The 23,908-nt window shown below is 33.6% G+C and overlaps 1 protein-coding gene across 1 annotated transcript in view; it reads right to left on the bottom strand.

Annotated features, from left to right (window-relative positions):
* Nucleotides 1–5,014: 5,014 nt before the first annotated feature.
* Nucleotides 5,015–23,908, bottom strand: part of LOC123524452 (hydroxymethylglutaryl-CoA synthase 1-like) — a 369,785-nt gene continuing 350,891 nt past the window's right edge. The window contains exon 8 of the mRNA XM_053538857.1: nt 5,015–6,011. Coding sequence (XP_053394832.1) covers nt 5,962–6,011 — 50 coding nt within the window. The 3' untranslated portion in view covers nt 5,015–5,961. The remainder of the gene's footprint in view (nt 6,012–23,908) is intronic.

Genomic DNA, 23,908 nt, shown 5'->3' with positions numbered 1-23,908 from the left:
TAGGGAAAAACAAAGACCACTTTTCTGTGGTACAACATAGTTGTTACTTTCTAATTTAAGTTGTATTTTAAGGTATCTCTACCTGGTAAGGAGTTTTTTTGTGGACTTAGAAAAACAAAAGAATTACAATGATTACTAAACAACCACAAAATTAAAATTACATCTGCAAATACAGGTGCTAGAGTAAAGAAATTTGCTGTGATGGGCGTATATTGTGACATTCTGGCACTCTTGTTTATTCTTATGAAAAGTGTTGAAAACCTGGTTTCGTGGCATTGCCATGTTTCTTGTCTTAGACTGACATGTGTGGTCATTTTGTCCTACTTACGTGTTTATCGCTTTTCCGTAATCGGTCGGAAATTCTTCGGGATCACGTGGTTTTAAATTCAAACGAATATCCGTTTAAAACTGCGCGACAAAATGACTGTATTTCCACGATTAGCATGAAAAATATGAGATGTACAAATTTATTTTCAAACTGACATTGAAATATATTAGGCCAAGACAATGTGTTTAATGTCTAAAATTTTATTAAAATCAGATCTGTTCATTCTCTACATATACCGAAAAGTCATTTTGCCTATCACGTGTATTGTATTATATGTATAATTTTGTGTTGTATTAACAAGATACATGTATTGTATATGTTAATAAAATATCTGTTCTGTTCTTTTCTGTTCTAAAATTTTATTGAATTAATGTAGCCATATGTACTAAAATCAGTGTATTTAGGTAATTGTCAATCACATTTTGTTTCTACAGTGTGAGAAAGTTATTCATTTATATTCTTAAAACTGTGCTGAAAAGGGATTAACTGAGAATGTTTGCAGACGAAGTTGTGAAAACACTTTTATTCGGGAAGGGTCTAAATTGTCCCCCCGAAAACTTGTAGTATAGCTGTATATTACCTGCATCATAAGAATGATTTTCATGAAGTTTTTGTGAGTTACAAGAATGTTGAATTTCCTATGCTAAGTTTGTAAAAAATCAAGTAATCGTTTGGGAATGTAATATATGTTGCATCTATTTATAAATTATAGTTTCATTTCGGAGGATTCTTCCGAAAAAATCCGAAGATGCGCGACGTGTTCGTAAGCAGTCGGAAAACATGTAACTTTCGGTTTGAAATTAGCAATCTTTTTTGTTTATGTGTTGGTTATTCTTGAACATATTCATGACTACTTGGTCAGATCCGATGCAGTGGGTCATATTTTCAGTAAATAGGAAGTCTCAGCTGCAAACTCTGGTTTTCATATAATACTCGTTCGGGTGTTAGTAGTGGACCTTTAACAAAAAGTAAAATATTTTTCAGTGGGTTTGGCAATGGCCTTTAAGTTGATATCTCGGGAAGATTTAAAGACAGTGGAAGTTTAGGGCATACAGTGGATTTGCATTGAGGACTTCCTCAGTTTGCTTAAATCAAATCAAATCATAAACCAACCGACAAATTCGTGAAAAGAAGCAATCTCCTTTTTTCAGTATATACACTCCCATGTTGGTGATTTCAACTTATGTAAACCAATTTTATGGTAAAAATATCTTTATAAATCATTTCTATTGTAGATAAAACTTTGTTGCAATATCTTACTCATTGTTAATAATATTTTTATTATCATACTAAAGTGGAAAATAAAACTGTTTATAAAAAGAGAAATATATATCTACTTTTACATATCTATATAAAACAAATAATTTTCTATTGCAAACTCATATAAAAGAAATATGTTCCCCTTACCATAAGCAATCTACAGATCAATATCTAATCATGCTGATTTTTCTCTGCCACAGAGCAAGATGCATGTAATTATAATTATCTGTTAATGATGCATGCCCTTGAGGTTACCTGGCTCAGAAAGAGCGATATTTCAGACAAATTCCGAGCAGTGATTATGCATGTTTCCTCACGACTATATTTGCATTATAATAAAAGTTTGACATTATAATGTATACGAGCAACTCCATTCCCTGGGTACAACCCCGTTCTCAATTTTTGTGTCAATTACTATGTCCCCATAAGCAGAATTTGAAGCAAATACATGGGGATCCTGGAAAACCTGGGATGGGCTCGTGGGATAGGATGGGATGGGATGGGATGGGATGGGCTCAATGACATGGGCTGAACTTATTTGCCCCTAAAATTTTCTCAGATTCTCGAAGGTTTCTTAAGGTGAACAGTTCTCTAAAAAACAAGAGATCACAGAGTCATCTTGGCACCCACCATTGAACCATTTTTGATTGTTCCAAATTTCAAGACTAGCTCAAGGTCAAAATCAAGGTCAAATTTCATTTCAGTACACATCACTGTGCATGTGGTCCATGCATGTGGTCCAAATTTGAAAGCTGTAGCTTGAGAAATGTGAAAGTAGGTCACAAGATCAATTTCAAGGTCAAAGTTCATTTTGGTATACAAAACTATGCATGTGCTTCAAATTTGGAGGCTGCAGCTTGAGAAATGTGAAAGTAGGTACAAGATAAAAATCAATGTCAAATTTCAATTCAGAACACAAAAATATGCATGTGGTCCAAATTTGAAGCCTGTAGCTTGAGAAATGTGAAAGTAGGTCACTAGGTCAATCTCAAGATCAAAGTTCATTTCGGTACACAAAACTATGCATGTGGTCCAAATTTGAAGGCTGCAGATTGAGAAATGTGAAAGTAGGTCGCTAGGTCAAAATCAAGGTCAGATTTCATTTCGGAACATAAAACTATGCATTTGGTCCAAATTTGAAGCCTGTACCTTTAAAAATCTGAATGTAGGTCACTAGGTCAATGTCAAAGTTTTTTTCGGTACACAAAACTATGTAGGTGGTCCAAATTTGAAGGCTGTAGCTTGAGAAATGTGAAAGTAGGTCACTAGGTCAATCTCAAGATCAAAGTTTTCTCGGTACACAAAACTATGCATGTGGTCAAAATTTGAAGGCTGCAGCTTGAGGAATGTGAAAGTAGGTCACTAGGTCAAAATCAAGGTCAAATTTCATTTCAGAACACAAAACTATGCAAGTGGTCCAAATTTGAAGCCTGTACCTTTAAAAATGTGAAAGTAGGTCACTAGGTCAATGTCAAGGTCAAAGTTTTTTTCGGTACACAAAACTATGCATGTGGTCCAAATTTGAAGGCTGTAGCTTGAGAAATGTGAAAGTAGGTCACTAGGTCAATGTCAAGGTCAAAGTTTTTTCGGTACACAAAACTATGCATGTGGTCCAGATTTGAAGGCTGCAGCTTTAGAAATGTGAAAGTAGGTCACTAGGTCAAAATCGAGGTCAAATTTCATTTCGGAACACAAAACTATGCATGTGGTCCAAATTTAAAGCCTGTACCTTCAAAAATGTGAAAGTAGGTCACTAGGTCAATGTCAAGGTCAAAGTTTATTTCCGGTGCACAAAACCATGCACGTGGCCCAAATTTGAAGGCTTTAGCTACAGGAATGTGAAAGTAGGTCACTAGGTCAAAATCAAGGTCAACTCATGTCAATGTTCATCTTGCCACTCAAAACTATACATATGGTCCAAATTTGAATGTTGTAGGTTACTGACAAGAAGATTTTATAAGCCTATCCCTATATAAGTCTATATGAACCATGTGACCCCCGGGGCGGGGCCATATTTGACCCTAGGGGGATAATTTGAACAAACTTGGTAGAGAACCCCTAGATGATGCTACATAACAAATATCTGATGATGGTGGGCTAATAAAGATACTCCTGGGAATTCATGCCTGAAAATCCAGGAGTTTTGATGAAAATCCAGGAGATTTTATCGGTCAGCGTTTTTAAGGAAATTTTTGGTCGAATATAAAACAGTAAAACAGATTAGATCTAAACCATTTCCTTTCTGACTTGATTAACTGATTTGGGCAATGGTTTCAGGGGTTGTAAGTTCACTGTGAGGATGCGTACACCAGATATTGCCATTTAGTGATAAGGTATTTTCCGAAAATGTGTTTATTTTTCGTCAACAAGGTAAGTAAAACACCTATTTACTATTGTATTATACTTCTATAGAAGAAAAGATCATTGTTTTTAATAACTAGATACTGTGTATATGCTCTCACAAGGGTAAAATGAGTCAATCTTATGAGGAAACGCTAAAATTTGTGATAAAATGGCATCTTTATCATCTGATAAATGCAGGTCGGGGACACATTTCTCCTGGTATCGTCACTTACTGTCTTGTGATAAAAATTCTGAATCATATGATTTATTTAGTTACATACAAAGAAAATATGTGCAAAATTTCAGCTTTATAAATGTTCAAATGACGGAGAAATCGATGATAAATGAGCGTCGATGGTGTACTGTGTATTGCAAATACATGTACTGAGTATTGACTTGTATCACATTTTACTGTACTGTGTATTGTTTACATTATCGCTGAGTTTTATAGAATTTATCTTACAAAATGTACATTATCATTTCTTTTCCAAAGTACAAAACAGTAATTTCTTTAGCCCTGAAGATACGTGATGTTTTACATTGATATTTGTAGCGTTTACTCTGTTGTAATTCATGTAATAAGCTCTAAACGTAACTCTCAATCACCATAGTGCAACAGCGGGCAATATTTTTTGTTACGTTTAGCAGTTGTAAATGTATATATATTTTCTATTCTTCCACTGAGCATTGATCAAGTTGATTTTACACGAATTATCTCATTTCTTGACGTCGCAAAATGTTTTCATCGACAACTTGGTTAATATGAGGTATAGTGAAGACTGTAAGTTGTTTTGAAGAGCAGGCTAATAACTCTTCCACTGATTTTAAAATTATACAACTTCTTGCATAACAGAGACCACAATTCTGACGCTAAATTAAGAGGAAAGAGAAAAGCAAGACAGACGAATACTTATTGACATTAAAAGAAGCAGCTAGTTACTGCATAAATGTGATGAGTGTACATTACTTCCACATAAGATTGGGCATTGATACTGAAATAGTTTCTGTTGTGACAGATTTATTTTACCACCAAGTAATATTGTAAAAGTCATGTTTTACTTTGATAAAGAACAAAAAGTCATATACATTGAAATATTTATTAAACAAACTTGAAACGTAAACACAAATTCATAAAATAGCAAAGATAATAAGATAGTAGAAGAACTCTATAAGATTTGTCTTTTGTTCTAATCCTTTCCACCAACTGTACTTGTAATGTTAGTATATAAATATAGTTATGTATATTGTTGGGAATAAATATGTTTAAACCAAAGATCATAAACATTTGACATTCAACAGTTTGAATACATGAAAAAAATCGAAATGTTCTTCAAGTGAGTTCCCGATCGTTTTTTATAGTTCAAAGTTGACCTTGACAATAAATATACAATTTTGGTCAACAGGGAAGTTGATCACATAAAAGTGATAACGAACTGTTTGCATAGAAATGACATATATCTTGCAAATGAAGTGTGCAAAATACTTTCAAGAATAACACATGGCACTGTTTCCTCCTACTTTTAACACAAATTGCTCAGTGCATATGACACAAATTTTGTTTCGTATGAAGCAAGTGGTGAGCTAATTACCTTTCAGAACAATGCATTTAAACCAATAAAAAAATAGCTTTGACTACCGTATATTATTTAAGAAAATTTCAAGTGAAACTAGTTCGAAGGTTTTACGTTGAATGAGTCTATGGTTACTGGGGAGAAACAACTTTAAAAGTTCAAAGCCCCTCCCATATTGACCTTTGAACTATTGACACCATAATCGATAAAGGTTGTCTACTGACCAAGGTTTATGTCTCTTTGTAGTATGAAAGTGAAAGGATAACATATTTCCATGTTTGCTCTTCTTATAAGGTGAGACCTTTTCCACACTTGTCGTCATCATATCCTGTGTTCCATTATTATAAAACTTAAATTCACGGCTGAACTTGTGGCTGGGTCTTTACTTGGCAGTGGCTAGTCTTTAGACAGTTTCTCGGAGTGACTATTGGCATGCCGCTGTAATTGTAAGTTGTAATATCAGTGTTCAAACTGGTGCTTGTTATTTTCGCTGTGAAGTCTAATTTCATCTGCAAACAGAAAAAGATATTTCGTCATTTAGGCCGATGAAATTACGTGCCTCGTCTATCTAATGACCATAAATGCTGAAAATATGCACATTTTCCAATAACAATACTCAGTACATCAAACTGCAATACACAGTACAAATATTACTTTGAAAACTCAATACACAGTACACCATCGATGCTCATTTATCACCGATTTCTCCGTAATTTGAACATTTACAAAGCTGAAATTTTGCACATTTTTTCTTTGTATGTGACTAAATAAATCGTACGATTCAGATTTTCTCCACAATGCAAATAGGTTATGGTATCAGGACAAATGTTTTTACGGCATGCATTTATCAAATGATAAACTTGTCATTTTATCAAAAATTTTAGCATTTCTACTTAAGATTGGCCCATTTTACGCTTGTGAGAGCATATATATAGTATCTAGTTATGAAAAGTAATGTTTTTTTCTTCTGTAGTAGTATAATACAATAGTAAATGGGGATTTTACTTACCTTGTTAACGAAAAATAATCACGTTTTCGGAAAATACCTTATCACTTGGCGGCAATATCTGGTGTACGCATCCTCACCGTGAAGTTGCATTTTAAAACTTTTTTTTTTTAAATATTGATTTAAATTGATTTAATTATTATCATTCAATAAGCAGAGGAATTGATGAAATTTACTAGCACATCTCTTTATTTCATGTAGTACAGTATCCAGTGAATAATCTGCACTTCTTGACATTCCTAGAATTTTAGCCCACGAGCAGTAAAAATAAATCTATTTCACCATTTTAAATTTATATAGTATTAAAGTGTTTTTTTTACTCAATAAAAATAAAATCATAGCTGTTAAAAAATGATTGAACCTATTTCAAGTTGTTGACACTTCTGCCATCAGTGGTAATGATTGCCATTTCCCTTACAGAAGCAAGCCTCTGTGGCGTACATGCTGCGTATTTGCTGTGTAAATGCCGCGAACACAGTAGTACGCCAGAGGAGTACATTTTACATACACCGCATGCCGCGTACATGCCGCGTACTATTTCGACAAGTACACAGCATGTACGCAGGAGGTCACTAGTACACTTCAAGTACGCAGGACAGACTCTGAAAATTTAAGGAGTACACTGCATGTACGCAGGAGGGACTTGTACAAGAAAATAGTACACTGCATGTACACCGCAGATACTTTGAAATTTATAACACTTATATTTAGTTGCATTAAAGTTGTTTCCCCTTGATGCAGTTACGCCATTTTCTTCAGATGTTTACCAAATTACATGCTACAAAAATTGATTTATTTCATTGAAAAGTGGATGAAGAAAAGCATACTAATTTATTTGATAACATCAATCTACATTATTTTGGTAAGGGTAAATACTTATTGATGCATGTCACTTATCTTTTTTCTGTTTTTTTTTTCTGTCCAAATGATCAGCATTTGCATAAGAAAGTTGGTGGGGTAAGGAATTTACATTATCACAGCAGTTTCGCCACAAGAGTACACAGCATGTATGCAGCAGGAGTACACAGCATGTACGCCGCAGGAATGGGCCAGGAGTACACAGAATGTACGCCGCAGGAGTAAACAGCATGTACGCCGCAGGGGTAGTACACCACAGCATGTACGCAGCAAGTAGTACGCGGCAGAGCTCATTTGCATGTCAAAAGTGTACTACAAACGTACTATCGGTGTATGTGCGGTGTATATCCTGCGTACTTTTTAAAGCCCTTGATTTCAGTACACATCATGTACGCATCATATACGCTGTATGTACACAGCAAGAGTACGCAGCAGGCCTTTTTCTTCTGTAAGGGCACTCCAATAAAGGTCGGCTCTTATATTTATTCAAATGTATCCCTAAATATCTTTTCTCACCTAAATCATCCACAAACAAGCTCCTGTCTATCATCGACAACATCATCACTGACACTCGCCAATTAACACAATCTATCAATAGCCATACATATGGCAAGCCAATTGTCCAATAATTACGTGAACCCTAGTTCAAGGTCGAAAAACTAGGATTAACGATCGATAAACTAGGATAACGCCGTGAACCATAGTTCACGCGTAAATGTAGGTTCACGATTGTAAACCCCAGTACACGGTCGTAAACATAGGTTCACGTTCGTAAACCCTTCGTAAAACTGTGTTTCAAATACTAACCTATTTTTTCGAGCGAAAACATAGGATAACATCGTAAACCATAGTTCACGCTCGTAAACGTAGGTTCACGTTCGTAAAACTGTGTTAATCGATTTGTAACTATATGGCAAGCCAATTGTCCAATAATTACGTGAACCCTAGTTCACGGTCAAAAAACTAGGATTAACGATCGATAAACTAGGTTTTTCGAATGTAAAACTAGGTTTTTCGAATACTAACCTATATTTTCGAGCGAAAACATAGGATAACGCCGTGAACCATAGTTCACGCTCGTAAATGTAGGTTCACGATTGTAAACCCCAGTTCACGGTCGTAAACATAGGTTCACGTTTGTAAACTATGGCTTACGGGCGTGAACCGGGGTTTACGAGCGTAAACATAGGATAACGATTGTAAACATAGGATAACGACCGAAACTCATAGTTCAATCGAGAAACCTAGTTTATCGAACGTAAACCATGGTTTACGGTCGATATATTAGGATTATAGAATCAACAATGAATTTCGGGCGTGAACATGGGTTTATGGACATGAACCTATGTTTACGGACGTGAACCTATGTTTATGACCGTGAACCATAGTTTACGGACCTGAACCCATATTTTTGAGCGTGAACCTATGTTTACGAATGTGAACTTGGGTTTACGAGCGTGAACTTAGGTTTACGTTCGATAAACCAGGTTTTTCAAATACTAACCTATTTTTACGAGCGAAAACATAGGATAACGTCGTACACCATAGTTTACGCTCGTAAATGTAGGTTCACGTTTGTAAACCCAAGTTTACGGTCGTAAACATAGGATAACGACCGAAATTCATAGTTCAATCGAGAAACCTAGTTTATCGAACATAAACCTGGGTTCACGAGCGTAAACTATGGTTTACGCCCTATATCTGATTTCATTCAAAAATATAGGTTAGTATTTGAAAAACCTAGTTTTACGTTCAAAAAACCTAGTTTATCGATCGTTAATCCTAGTTTTTCGACCGTGAACTGGGGTTCACGTAATTATTGGACAATTAGCTTGCCATACATACACCTGTTTGCAGAATGTCATCAGAGCGTGACCTTGTTAAACTGTTATCGATACTGTAGAGTGGTAAATTATGTCAGCCCCAGTGTGTAATTAGTGATTTAGTTTGATGCTTGGAATTTTGGATGTAAATTTTAGCCACTGGAATGTAAAACTGTGTGGCTAAGGCAGGCATCTGTCCGAAATTACATTTAAGATATATGCTTTTATAGAAAAATGATTTTCCGGGAGATATTTAAGTTTTCCGTTCGTCTGGAAAATTGGGTCTGAATCCAGGAAACTCCCGGACAATCCAGGAAACTTGACATGTATGAACAAAACAGGTTAATGTCTTATTCTATAGGCTAATAACAGTAACTACATTTTCTTATTATTGTTATCATTATTATTGTTAATTCTCTTGATCCAGTCAGTAGTACACTTAATAAAACAGTAATAATTTTAAAGTAATATTATGAAAAATAAAAACACGTAGAACAGTAATAATTTTAAAGCATTATGAAAATTAAAAAATATATACTTCTGCCATATGTATTTATAAGTGATACCTTTATGAAATAAAAGCAGACTTATGTAGCGGAAGGAAATGTATTTGAATATCAAAACAAAACAATTTGGTATAATGAAGAATTATGAAGATAAAGGGTAGAATTACATGTATACATGTCACAGGGAGAAAAATGATGAATTCAGCAGTTAACCTCTAACCCAAGTCAGAGAATGAACCTAAACATTCTTTACAAGTCTCTCTATGGAATGACTGTGACATTTTCATTTGTATGAGTAAATGGTTTTGTGTTTGTTAGAGGGCCTCATTGAAAATAAGATTTGTATGTTATGTATGAAACTTAATGAGTCTTACCCTCTTTAAATAAAGAATTTATTATTATCATTATTATTATTATAACATTAATTTGTTTGATGAAAATTAATTTTGAAAGATGACAGAAATGAATTTAATTAGACATATTATAACTTATGAAAAGGGGGATTCTCAAACATATGGCAATTTTCAATTTATTGGTAATAGATTTTGATGTTTACATTAACACAAATAAATGACCATATTTTGTTCCAAATAATTACTTTTTCGGCGACGCCGTCTAAATTCGTTTTCGTTACCTATGCCACGTGACTTCAGTTTGCAAATCAAACTGCTTGATAACGCATTATAGATAATTTATCAAAATGGAAGATTTATGCAACACTCTGCCTGATTGGATGAGATCGAGTGTCAATTTCTTTCACTCTGTTGATTGTGCTACGCTGAGTGAAATGTAGATGTTGAGCGCAGATAACCAATCTGCGCTATTTACCAAACGCGCAGCGCATATAACAAATATTTGTACGTTGGTTATATGCGCAACGATTTACCAATCGTTGCGCAGGATAAATTTAACCTGCGCGATTTACCAAATGCGCAGCGCAAATAACGAATGTAACTTTATATATCAGAAATTTGCATTTCGTGTTTGATAAATCATGCAGTTGGTCAATTTATTAATAAATATAGATGTCAAATGCTGAATATCTTGGTACTTAAATTATGTGGCATAAATTTGTTTCTACATCAGTAAATTCACGGCAGTCGGTCACCAGGTTTCAATACTTCCGATCTTATACAAGCTGCAATAAAACCCAAACATGCGTGAAGGTGTGATTTCCTCCAGCTTGCACAGGTCGTCCTCTGGTATGTTTTAGGCTATTTTTTATAATTTTCTACTTCACCCGAGCACACACTTAGCAAAATATCGTTTTTATTATATTGAAATATCTTGAAATTTCACAAAATATTCTTTTTACCAACGGGAGCATACCTCTCAACATGTCTAAGATAAAAGATGAAATAAAAAAGTCACAGAATTAAAAGAAAATTCTTACAGATCTTATCTATATTATTATTATTATTTTATAGTACAAAATCGATTGAATAAAGAGTAGACCTAATTTTCATCAAAACGTAAACGAAATTTTATATTTGTAGCTGCACAAGATATGTGTTCGGTGCCCTGAATATATTTCATTCATAAAACATACTACTTATGTAACTTTAAATAAATACTGTAAAAATGAATAGAAAAAGAGTGATTTCTGTCATAACGAAAACGAAATATTACATTTTTTATCTGCGCAAGATGTGTGCCTGCGCTAATAATAAATCTGGAAATTACTATGATAACTTGAATATCTTTTATAAATCATATTAACTCTTACTTTGATTTACGATTACAGACTAAAACTATAGTTTTTTTTACAAATCTAAATGGATCTATAATGTTACACCTGTAATTTGCGTGGGAGGTCGGTCCTGCGCTAATAGCAAAGTTTGAAATTACACTGTATTTCAAATATATTTCATTCATAAAACATACTATTTATGTAACTTTCAAATGAATACTGTAAAAAATGAATAGAAAAAGAGTGATTTCTGTCATAACGAGAACGAAATATTACATTTTTTATCTGCGCAAGATGTGTGTCTGCGCTAATAATAAATCTGGAAATTACTATGATAACTTGAATATCTTTTATAAATCATATTAACTTTTACTTTGATTTACGAGTACAGACTAAAACTGTAGTTTTTTTTTTACAAATCTAAATGGATCTATAATGTTACACCTGTAACTTGCGTGGGAGGTCGGTCCTGCGCTAATAGCAAAGTTTGAAATTACACTGTATTTCAAATATATTTCATTCATAAAACATACTATTTATGTAACTTTCAAATGAATACTGTAAAAAATGAATAGAAAAAGAGTGATTTCTGTCATAACGAGAAAGAAATATTACATTTTTTATCTGCGCAAGATGTGTGTTTGCGCTAATAATAAATCTGGAAATTACTCTGATAACTTGAATATCTTTTATAAATCATATTAACTTTTACTTTGATTTACGATTACAGACTAAAACTATAGTTGTTTTATACAAATCTAAATGGATCTATAATGTTACACCTGTAACTTGCGTGGGAGGTCGGCCCTGTGCTAATAGCAAAGTTTGAAATTAGGCCTACACTGTATTTCAAATATATTTCATTCATAAAACACACTATTTATGTAACTTTCAAATGAGTACTGTAAAAATGAATAGAAAAAGAGTGATTTCTGTTATAACGAGAAAGAAATTTTACATTTTTTATCTGCGCAGATGTATGTCTATGTATGTTTATGCACGACGGGCTGTTATATGTCGGGCGTAATAATATCATCAGGGCGCATCCCGAGTGATTGTTTTTGTACGACGTATGAACGCCCGAGTGTATAAAGAGTGTTAAAACATGGTTTTGCTATAAATTATTTCGATTCCAATACTAGTATGCCCTTAATCTAAAACAGTTGATAAATATACAAGCGCTTTTTCTTTGTCGCAACAAAATCTTTGGCGTCATTCTATCGTGAGAGTGTTTAACAGAGGCAGGCATATTAGAATGAAACATATAAAGTGACAAAAATTTGCACAAATAACACACCCTGATATAGTACAGTTGATTTCCATGTTTACTTGTTTACTATCACTGCTTGAAAATATTAAACTTAATTACATCAGACTTAAGCATACCAGTAGCAACTTTCATCTGGACTATAATGAGATGCATTATCAGTTGTACAGGTTACTGAATAAATTCAACAAAACAGGAATATTTCTTTGCTATCTGGTCATTTGGACGTACGGGGCTACAATTGAAAAATGTAAAAGTGATTTTTTCTAAACTTTATTCTATTTACTATCTTTCACAACTATCAAATGTATTGCTTAATACTTTAAAAGGTTAAGGAAATAAACACTATTTCCTAATACTGAACATTCACAGGAATTCGCTACAGACGATTTATCATCAAAGCAAGATAATATATACATTTTCATAGATCGCCTGTCCATATAGTTTGCACTTTATATGATCATCCTTTTCATAATCTGTAAATTTATTATAATTTTATCATATAGTCGGACCTGATGTAGTACTATATGTTAATGCAAATGTCAATTCTAAATTTTTGATGTATTATGTACAAAGCTAATAAAAGATATGTTCTGTTATCTTCTGTTTATCAAGAGTTTATAGCCAACCATTATTTATTGTAGTATTACGTCACCAATTTAAAAAAAGAAAAGAAAAGCATTGAAAATTAATTTATCCCTTAATGTGAAATATAACACTGATTGAATCACAAGTTCACGATTAATCAACTATATACGCAAAGGAAATGCCATATTTTTTCTTTCCATAATTTTAACTGTTTAACCACGTGTAGGCCGACCAACTCAACGAGTAGCAAAGGCGGAATCAATCGTGTCCAGCATGATAAGGGTCAAACTAGCTGTAAGCGAAGGACTGACATCCCGCGCAGGTTACAGATGTAACGTTATATTCTGCTTTGCAGAAAGTATAATTTTAGTTTGGACTCGTAAAGCAAAGTTTAAGCTATCGGAGTAATATCCGGATTTTCCATTAGCGCAGGACACATATCTTGCGCAGAGAAAAAAGTAATATTTCGTACTATTCATGACAGAACTCACTCCTTTTTCTATTTATTTTCTACCACAAAAATAGCTTGTTTCTTCTTTATTTTTTTTAGAAAAAAGTACATAAATAGAATGCTTTAGAAATAAAATTATACATTTGAAGTTTCGGCATCATTTCAGGATTTGCTATTAGCGCAGGACCGATATCCCGCGCCGGTTACAGATGTAACAAGATATTCATTTTGGCAAAAGCTAGACTTTCAGCCCGTAAAACAATGATAAAATTTACATGGTTTATGAAAGATATTCTAGTAAACAGAGTAATTTTCAGATTTTTTATTAGAGAAGGACATACATTTTGCGCAGCTACAAAATGTAAACTTTGGTGCACGTTTTGATGGAATTTACTCGTTTTTCTATTTATTTTGCATTATAAAAGCATGAAAAAAAAATAATATCAATTAGAATTGTAAGAAATGACATATATTTGGTATATTGTTGACATTTCAGGAATTGCGATTAGTGCAGGACCGTCATCCCGCGAATTATGTAGAAGTAACTTTATATTCTAGCTACAATTTTAGTCTGTAATTGTAATAACAAAATTAAAGTTGACATAGCGTATGAAATTATCGGAGTAATGTTAAAACTTTCTATTAGCGCAGGACATACGTTTTGCACAGAAAAAAACATATAATTTTTCGTTCTCGTTATGACGGAAACCACTCTTGTTTCTATCTATTTCTACTACATTTTTAAAAGGTACATAAACGATATGTTTTATAAATTAAATATATTTAAATTCAGGATTTGCTATTAGCGCAGACCTGACATCCCGCGCGGGTTACAGAATTAAAATTACATTTGTCTTTGCAAAAGCTACAACTTTAGTCTGTAACCATAAAACAAAGTTAAATTTAGCATGGTTTATGAAAGATATTCAAGTAATCAGGATCTTTTCCAGATTTTTTATTAGCGAAGGGCCGACATCCCGCGCAAGATACAGATGTAACAAAATATTCATTTGGCAAAAGCTACAATTACAGCCTGTTATCACAAAACAATGATAAAGTTAGCATGGTTTATGAAAGTTATCCAAGTTATCAGGATTATTTCCAGATTTTTTATTAGCGCAGGGCAAACACATCTTGCGCAGATAAAAAATGTAATATTTCGTTCTCGTTATGACGGAAATCACGCTTCTTTCTATATTTTTTTCTACTCCGAAAACATTTTTTATGAAGTTACATAAATAGTATCTTTTAGAATTGAAATATGTTTGAAATATCGGCGTCAGTTCAGAATGTGCTATTAGCGCAGGAACAACATCCCGCGCAGGATACGGATGAAACATTATATTCAGATTTTCAAAAGCTATATTTTTAGACTGTAATCGAAAAACGAAGTAAAAGTTAAAATGGTTTATAAAAGATATTCAAGTTATTGGAGTAATTTTCAAAGTTCTATTAACGCAGGACACACATCTTGCGCACCTACAAAATGTAAGATTTCGTTCACATTTTGACGAAACTTATTAGTTATTCTATCTGTCTCACTATAAAACATTAAAACATGATATAAGTATAAAAGATCTGTCTTTTAATTCTGCTTATTTTTGTTTTATTTTATACCTTGGCCATGTCAAGAGATATGCTCACGTTGGTAAAAAAGAATTGCGCTTTTTTAATATGATGAAAAAAGCGATATGGTGAATTGTGGTAAGTGTGTGGCAATTCAGTCTTTTATGTAAGTCTCCTTTATGTTCTATATCCGGTATAAAATGACTGCGTGTGATCGAATGAAGTAAAAATACTTAAGTTATAAAAAGAATAGAGAGGACGATCTGGCTATCCGAAGGAAATCACACCTTCACGCATGTTTGAGTTTTATTGCATATTGTATCATACTGCATATATTGAAACCTGGTGACCGACTCCCATGAATTTACTGATGTTGAAATAAATTTATGACACATTTTTAAAACCAAGATTTGCAATATCAGTCTGTAATTTTTAAACAATGTAAAAGTTAGCATGGTTTATGGCAGTTATTCATATTATCAGAGTAATTTCCAGATTTTCTATTAGCGCAGGACACATCTTGCGCAGCAACAAAAGTTCGTTCACGTTCTGGCGAAAATTACTCTTTTGTACTACAAAACATTAAAAAATATCAATACGATCTGTAAGAAATGATCAATATATATTTGAAATATCGGTGTCATTTCAGGATTTGATATTAGCGCTGGATCGACATCCCGCACAGGATACGGCGTTTAAAAGTTAAAAAAATAATAAAAAAATAAATAAATAACTTGTGTTATTAAATATACTTTGGATATTTTGTATCATTTTAAAGTTTTTTAACACCTATGACAAATGAATCTTAATACCGTCGTCAACAGAAATTTTTAGTCCATAAACTACCAGGGACGTGAGCATCTCATTGAAATTACCGCATAAATACGCTCATTTACTTTAAAAAAATGTTCTTTACAAATTAATCACAGTCAATTAACACCTTTACGCGTGCCTGATCACCGTCAGTTTTAAAATTAAACAGTTTTATGTAGGCCTACAAGTCTAACCCTCTAATGATATTCAATTTTATCGGGAGATATCATCCATATGTTAAAAGCGCAGACTCATTTACCAAACGCGCAAGACAGTTACCCTGCGCATATAAGAAATATACAAGGTTGCCCGATTTACAAATCGTTGCGCAGATAACAAATTGGTTATTTGCGCTGCGCGATTTACAAAATGCGCAGATTGGCTATATGCGCGTAACATCGACAAAGCGTTTATCCTAAACGACGCTGTTCACAGTTTTAAAGCCAACTTTGGCTCAGTATATTTAGCAAGAATATTGATATATCTCAAAATGGTAAGTAAGTTTAATAAATATGATAAAAACCTGTTCAAATACCAACATATATCAAATTAAAGAAAGAGCTGAATACGGTCTGCGTATCACATGAATAAGGGTGTGATAAGGGTCTTTTATGTAGAGAAGTGCTTTTTAAAAGATTTTCCTTGTTACAGTTGTCGTCTGTATATGAAAAGTTTCTTGCTTTTGTGACTTATTCAGATTGCATATTAAAATGAGTACTTGTTTGCTTTGATATATTTGTTATAAATTATTTAACTGATCTATTATATATGAATATTTTTCTTTAATATGGTATGCAAATATTGAACTCAGTTGAAATCTGTTTCATTATATATATGCTATATAATGACTGAATCTCATTACACTGAAACGAAGGTACACTGCATACAGTTTATCTATGTGATATGACTACGGTCAAACTTTGTTTATGAAACAGAAATATAGAAATAATTACAATTGTATGTTTTGCTTGACCTTCACTTTTTTATAGGTGTGACGTCATTGTCCAAAGATTCATGAATAGCGAATATGCATTTGTTAAAGCGGGATCAGTTGGCCTATTTTAGAAATAAATAAAAATAATAAATAGAAAAAATCCTTTAATTGATTTTTTCTCATGTATTCTAATCAAACTTGATTTGTAGCATCTTTATTAGGCCCGCAGCCAACTTTGTTCAGCTGGGACATTTGACCCCTTTTAAGGGCTTCTAGCGCTAAAACTAGAAATGCCTTTGACTTCATTGTTTTCACTGTTTGCCTTGTTTTCGGTGCTTCCGAAGGATCTACTTTCCAGATTTTATTTATACAGCGTCTCATGAACAGCATGGTGGATCTTTGTCATACTTGGTTTGGAGCATCATTATAAGGCCCTCTTCAGATTTATTTATATGGGAATTGGCCTATTAGGGACCAATATAGCTAAAAGTAGATATGCCTTTCTTCGCATTAACCACTAAAATGTAATGGATTTTTATCAAACCGATGTGTAACAATATGAAAGGGTCTCCTGCTATTTGTTACAAATGGGATAGGGACCATTTAGCTGAAATATAAACAGTTTAATGACCCTTCTCATGAACCGCTTCATGAATCTTCATCAAAACTATGCTGTATTATTCGTCTAAGGATAAACGAAACAAAATTGCAACCCTACGAAACCTTTGCGAAAATTGAAAGAGAACATTTAAAATTGTTAAAGTGCGGTGTTATTTTTGTAATTTTAAAATGTTAGATGAAAGATGAATGTTAGATGAAAAATTCATAAACTTCTTTCCTTATTACAATTTGCCGACTATCATTTTTAAAGATATTTCTTGTTAGTTCTACTTATCACAAAAAATTATGTTTACATTAACACCAAGTGGACAATAAATGATTATATTTTGTTCAAAATAATTGCTTTTTTGCTTTACTTATGATAAAAAAATACAGTCCATAAATTTTTCATCACTTATATTGGAACCGTAGAAGTACATTCTAACAAGTTAGAAGACAGTGTTGGTATTTTCTTTCTTTGTTTCCCTTCTTGGCAGCCAATACAGTGTGAGTCTCACTCTGGGAATTGTAATTACAGGCTGTGTCCCTGTTATCCTTAGCTGACCTCTTAATTGCACAATTGAACTTTTAATTCATGTTTCTCACTATATATTTCTCTGACCTTGGGCCCATGATCCCATGACCTTCAGCCCATCCCATCCCATCCCACGAGCCCATCCCAGGTTTTCCAGGCTGCCAAATACATGTGATTATCGCTACTGCATTACAGTTGGTTTATCAGTAGAAGCATCAGATGTCCTCAAATAACTTCGAGGCACATGAGGTCAGAAACTGGCAGTTCTGTTGATTTCATACTTGTTCACGCTTCTTCACAGCCTATATATGACTGTATTCCCCCTCTTCCTGTTGTGATCGATCAAAACAATAAACTGACAGCTAAAAAGTTGAAAAACACCATTTTAAAGTGACTGATATGCTTTGATGGTATGTATATTTAAATTTTATTGGAAGCTGGACATGATTTGTTTCTGTATATAATGTGTTAATCTGATTACAGGTAAAATTATAGCGAAAAACTCGATTGATCACGGATTTTGTCCAGAAATTGTACAATGTCGGCTTCAAAAGTCCATAATTATTTTTATTTTTTTTATTATTTTTTTTTGTTGGGTTTAATGTCGCACCGACACATTTATAGTCATATGGCAACATTCCAGCTTTGATGGTGGAGGAAGACCCCAGGTGCCCCTCCGTGCATTATTTCATCATGAGCGGGCACCTGGGTAGAACCACCGACCTTCCGTAAGCCACATATTTTCTTGCTTGAAGAATGATCTATGTATACATATAAATCCCACTATTTCATAGATAAAGAAACAATACTAGTTTGGTAAAATCAAATAAAATCGTTGCTAAAATCTCCAGTTTGTTTATAACCGCCAACGAAAGAAGATTCGGTGTTAATTCCTGACTGTATGCATGTTTACTTGAGTACTGTACAAGTGTTTCAACTTTCGTAAAAGAGACTGTATGCCTATTTGCAACTGACTAATTTATAAAATAGCGGCTTTTCCTATGCTCCTGTATTATTTCTTCATAATTATAACCCGCAAATGAAGTTTGAAGGAGGGTGGTATATAGGAGTCACCATGCGGTCTGTCTGTTCGGTCTGTTTGTATGTGTGTCCTCATAAATTTGGTCGTGCAATTACTTGAATACTGTTACATCTACCTCTCTCAAACTTTACACACAAACATCGGCAATATGTAGTTAATGCCTGTCTTATTGTTTTCCTTTTCTCTTTAATGTGACAAAGGTAAAACAGGGTCTATTTTTCGTGTCCGTGCCATAACTTCTTTATGCATTCAGGGATTCAGAAATAACTTGGCACAAATGTTCACCATCATGAGATGATGTGTCGCGCACAAGACTATACTTTCTAGAATTTTAACCTATTGAAACCGATATATCATCGCAAACTACGATTAATAAGCTGTCAAATTATGAACAGTAAATGGGGTGATTTGTAGTGAAACAGTGCCAGATTGAATCCACTAACCCTTAGTCAGGGCTCCGGAAATTTTGATAACTCAATCGGTCCGAAACGAAAATCCTGACATCGGCGCTACCCCACCCACCGCATTCCCAATATTACATATTTTGTAAAACGTGATAGAGTAAAGAAATAAGCATGTCATGCATTAAAACTGAGTTACCGGTCACCGCGTGTTTCCATACAATGAAGACAGTTATTCAGTGTTATGTGTGATCGTTACTTTGTTTAAATTTCGATGTTTTTCCGAGAAAATACTTGTAAGGATAAAATTACCGAGGCATTGACACCGTGTGCGTAAGGTTATTAGTAAAACCCGGCCCGACCCGGCCCGGCCCAAACCACGGAAATAGCCGATTCCGATTGTACGGAAACCACCGGAAACTTACGGACGGAAGGCTAATATAATTACGAATGGTGATACCGTCATCTTAATGAAGACAAATTTATGTGTATTTTATTTCATTATTACAAAAGTAGAAGCAAAGTATTTAATATTGATGATACGTATGTTTGATGAAGTATTGCGCTTGACATAAGCAAAGACCTAAAATAACAAGATATTTGAATCACACTCAATCAAAGAAGTAATATTTACGTTCGGCAGTCGGTGTGTCATTTTGTGTACCGGACAGACATGAGATAGCATTTTGCAGGATACTTTCCACAGAACTTGACAGGCTAGTTAATGGTACGTCGTTATTTCACACCTAACGATGTGACACTAGGTTGTGTAGTACGGCGAAGGGGTCTATACCGTGCACTAGTGCGCACTGTAAGTATTTATCAAATTTGGTATTAATTTAATAAAAATATCTTGCCTTAGAGAACATATGAATATAAACACTCTTATATTAAGGTTGTCAAAGGTTTGCATTGATAAGTACACATTTTGCGAAAATTAACAAGAAATGTAAGTTTATGAAATTATTATTATACTCCTTTTGCCTATCTCGGTTGCGCAACCAAGATAGATCGAAAATAGATGAACTTCGAAGCTATGCGCTGTTTTCATACTTGCCATTTGTTTCAGGTTGTTGAAGTATTCAAATCAGAATATAAAACTATAAATTATATCAAAAGCTAAAAAAAAGTCCACTTTTTACATTTTTTTTTTCATATTAAAGGGAGGCAATTACAAAATTTCATAAAAAGTATCAAAGTAAACATTTCCAGAAGAGGTATAACTCTATGTAATAGGTCTTTGTTCCTGAAATACAAGAAAACTGAAAAAAAATATCAAAAAATGTTGCTCAAATGATAAATCATATGATTTAGCTTTAAACAAAACCGGGTGATATGTATGGAGATGATACCCGGAGTTACAGTAAGTTGTAGAAATGAATGAACTGGCGTATAAAATATGAAAGATCGGTCGCAAAGTTTCGAACCCGGACCGCCCCCCCCCCCCCCCCCCCCCCCCCCCCCCCCCCCCCTCAACCCCAAACATGCCCGCTCAGTCTGTTTCAAACAAAAGAATAAAAAACAGTAAATATCTAATATGGATAAATGGGAGGGTAGTAATGGCAATGAACTTTCGTGTTTTAACAATTTACTGCTAACGTTATTTTTAGATTATTTATTTTTTTATTTCTCTTTCTTTTATATTTGAAATAATACTAGCATATCTTTTTAACACAGAATTAAAAAAAAACCGGTCTGGTCGGACTACGAACTATTTCAGCCTATGCTTATACAACTATTCACACAATGTTAACTTTTTTGTTTTTAAATGAACATTTTAAAGCATGGATTACAAATGTGTGCAATTCAGATGTTAAATTATTATACCCCACACAATGTCCAATGCAATTTTCCCATAAGTTTAACTTGAATAATATATCATATTTACAAGCGTTTTTATATCTCGTGCGCACAATCGTTATTTTCAATTTCTGCGCATGTGATATTATACAATAATTGCCTTTTAGTGAGGTCGATATGAGCCGCGCCATGAGAAAACCAACATCCGCGCAGTCTGGTCTGGATGCTAACGGTTTCTCTAATCGCAACAGACATTGTTGGTTTTCTCATGGCGTGGCTCATATGTGGATTTATCGGCCTAATAAAAGCAATATCTACCTCGTGCGAATTTATCGACTTGATATCGCTTTAACAGGTCGATAAATCCACATATCGACCACACATAAAAGGCGACAATTGTTTTATTATTAAATCCAGCCTACTCATAAGTATAAACATTAGATATAAATGTCTGCAGCCTTAGGTCATCTTTCGTAATTTATTGTATACGACGTCGCATTGTTTTAACGTAATAACGTGTGGACGTTACAGCTGGAGGTCAATACGTGTGTTTGGCTCCGCCTTTGAGAAAATACGACTTTTTATCGTTGAACATGTGACTACATCTAGAACAATGGAAAGGACTATCAATATAGGTTTAATGATAAAAACAATAATTTCATATCACATGCGCAACAACGCTATTTTGTTTTTCTGCGCGTGTGATATTACATTTTCATGTCTCCCTATGAGAGATCGATACTTTCGTACTGATTGAAAGACGATGCGCTTATTTATACATAGGATTAAATTACTTTATCTTGTGTTCATACATGTGTGAACCCGGCCTATTTTTCTTTTCTGCTTTTGAATGATTTGAAAACAATTTTTCATCAAATATTAAACTGAAACTATAACCATCAGACTGGAAATTGACTAACTACTAACTACTAAGAAAATGAGTGCTCTCATTATATCTTCCGTAGTTATCGCCGTTTTTCGAATGTTACTGCTGCTGATTTTGTTGAAGTATGCCCATAAATACAGCGATATGTAACCTCAAGACTATACCTATCAAAAGGTATTTTATACAGCGAAGTCACGACAATATCTAAGTGCTTACTAGTAAAACTTCCTTAATTCTGTCTTCATTATTTGGTAAGTAATAACTTTTAAAATGTTAAATAAATCATTTCATTAATTTTTCGGTATAATAAAATAAATAATGTATTCCTGAGAGGGTGATCCCTCGAAATAACTCTATCCCTGACTAATATTTTTCAATGCGACAATTGTAAGTTATTGTAGAGAAAGAGTTTGGTATTTAAAATGTAAATGTATAATAAAATGCTGACGAAAATGGGCTTAAAATCCCAAAAGGCCACAACAGGAAATATTTCTTCCCGGCTAATTCTGGCTTTTAAGTTGGTCGGGACTTTGATATGCACAGTCAAAATTTTCCTAGCGCCGCAGCATGAAAATGAACCTGGTAGTCATTTTGTAATTTTATTTTATTCAAAAACATTTCAGGAACATTTTCAGAAAATAAAAGATACATACTGAGTGGCGAACGATCAGTAAAATGTCTAATAAGAAGTACTATTATGTTTTTCATTACGCCGCTTTTGTATGTAACATGTATTCAGGGATACACGCGTAACAATAAAAATCGGAAAGAAATCGAAAATGGCTAACAAAATAAGAATATAATCAAAATGAAATCTATGCTGTTGTAAAATTTTTTTGGTGATTAACTTATTTTTCCCTTAGATACAAGCATTTGTATGTAAAAATTGAGTGTGCAATAGCTGCGTGTGAAAATAGGGTAGGAGAAAATTAAGATAATACCGCGAAAACGAAGGAGACCCCTGTTTATTTTTCGCTCGTATTATAATTCAATTTTTTTTATCACAATTGTATTTCTGAAAAAAAAAAGAACACAGTACTTAGTCATTCCGTTTGAAAATATATAGGTTTCAATCGGCCTGTTATACCAAATGAAACATAATTATTTTTTGGATATAATGGACAACCCAAAAAATAAATTAATCTCCGTAAAAACAGAAACGTCACAACTATATATATTTAGGGTTGAGCTAAAATGTGATTTCTCGACGCCATTTGCGTGAGAAGTACGAATTTTACCTTTTCAACACAATGTAATATCGGGTGAAGATCAACTTTTACTATTATTTAAACAAGTTATGAAGGATGCAACTTGTTTTTGGAAAATCCCGCTCATTACACCTTCTTTACCGCAAAGTTGAAAAAAAATATGTAAGGTTAAAACTTTTCTGAGATGCTTTATGGATTTGGCCACATAGGGCAGTTTAACAAACCATTTTATCTGGAGATTACACTCAGATCCTTCGTAAAAACTGCAAACTATCGTGCAATTACTCTGTCTATATACATTTAAAAAAGAGCAACATTTTAATTTGCATAATTACAACAGGTTTGGTTCTGCCAGTGAAAAACTCACAAAACGTAGGGTCTCAGAATGCGACAGCATTAAAGCTGCTCAGTATAGATCCAAGTACAGTTCAC

The sequence above is a fragment of the Mercenaria mercenaria genome, chromosome 3 (genome assembly GCF_021730395.1).
Source record: "Mercenaria mercenaria strain notata chromosome 3, MADL_Memer_1, whole genome shotgun sequence".
In the NCBI taxonomy this organism is placed as follows: Eukaryota; Metazoa; Mollusca; class Bivalvia; order Venerida; family Veneridae; genus Mercenaria; species Mercenaria mercenaria.
Note: the sequence above shows the minus strand (reverse complement) of the source record. Positions and strands in the feature narration are given on the sequence as shown.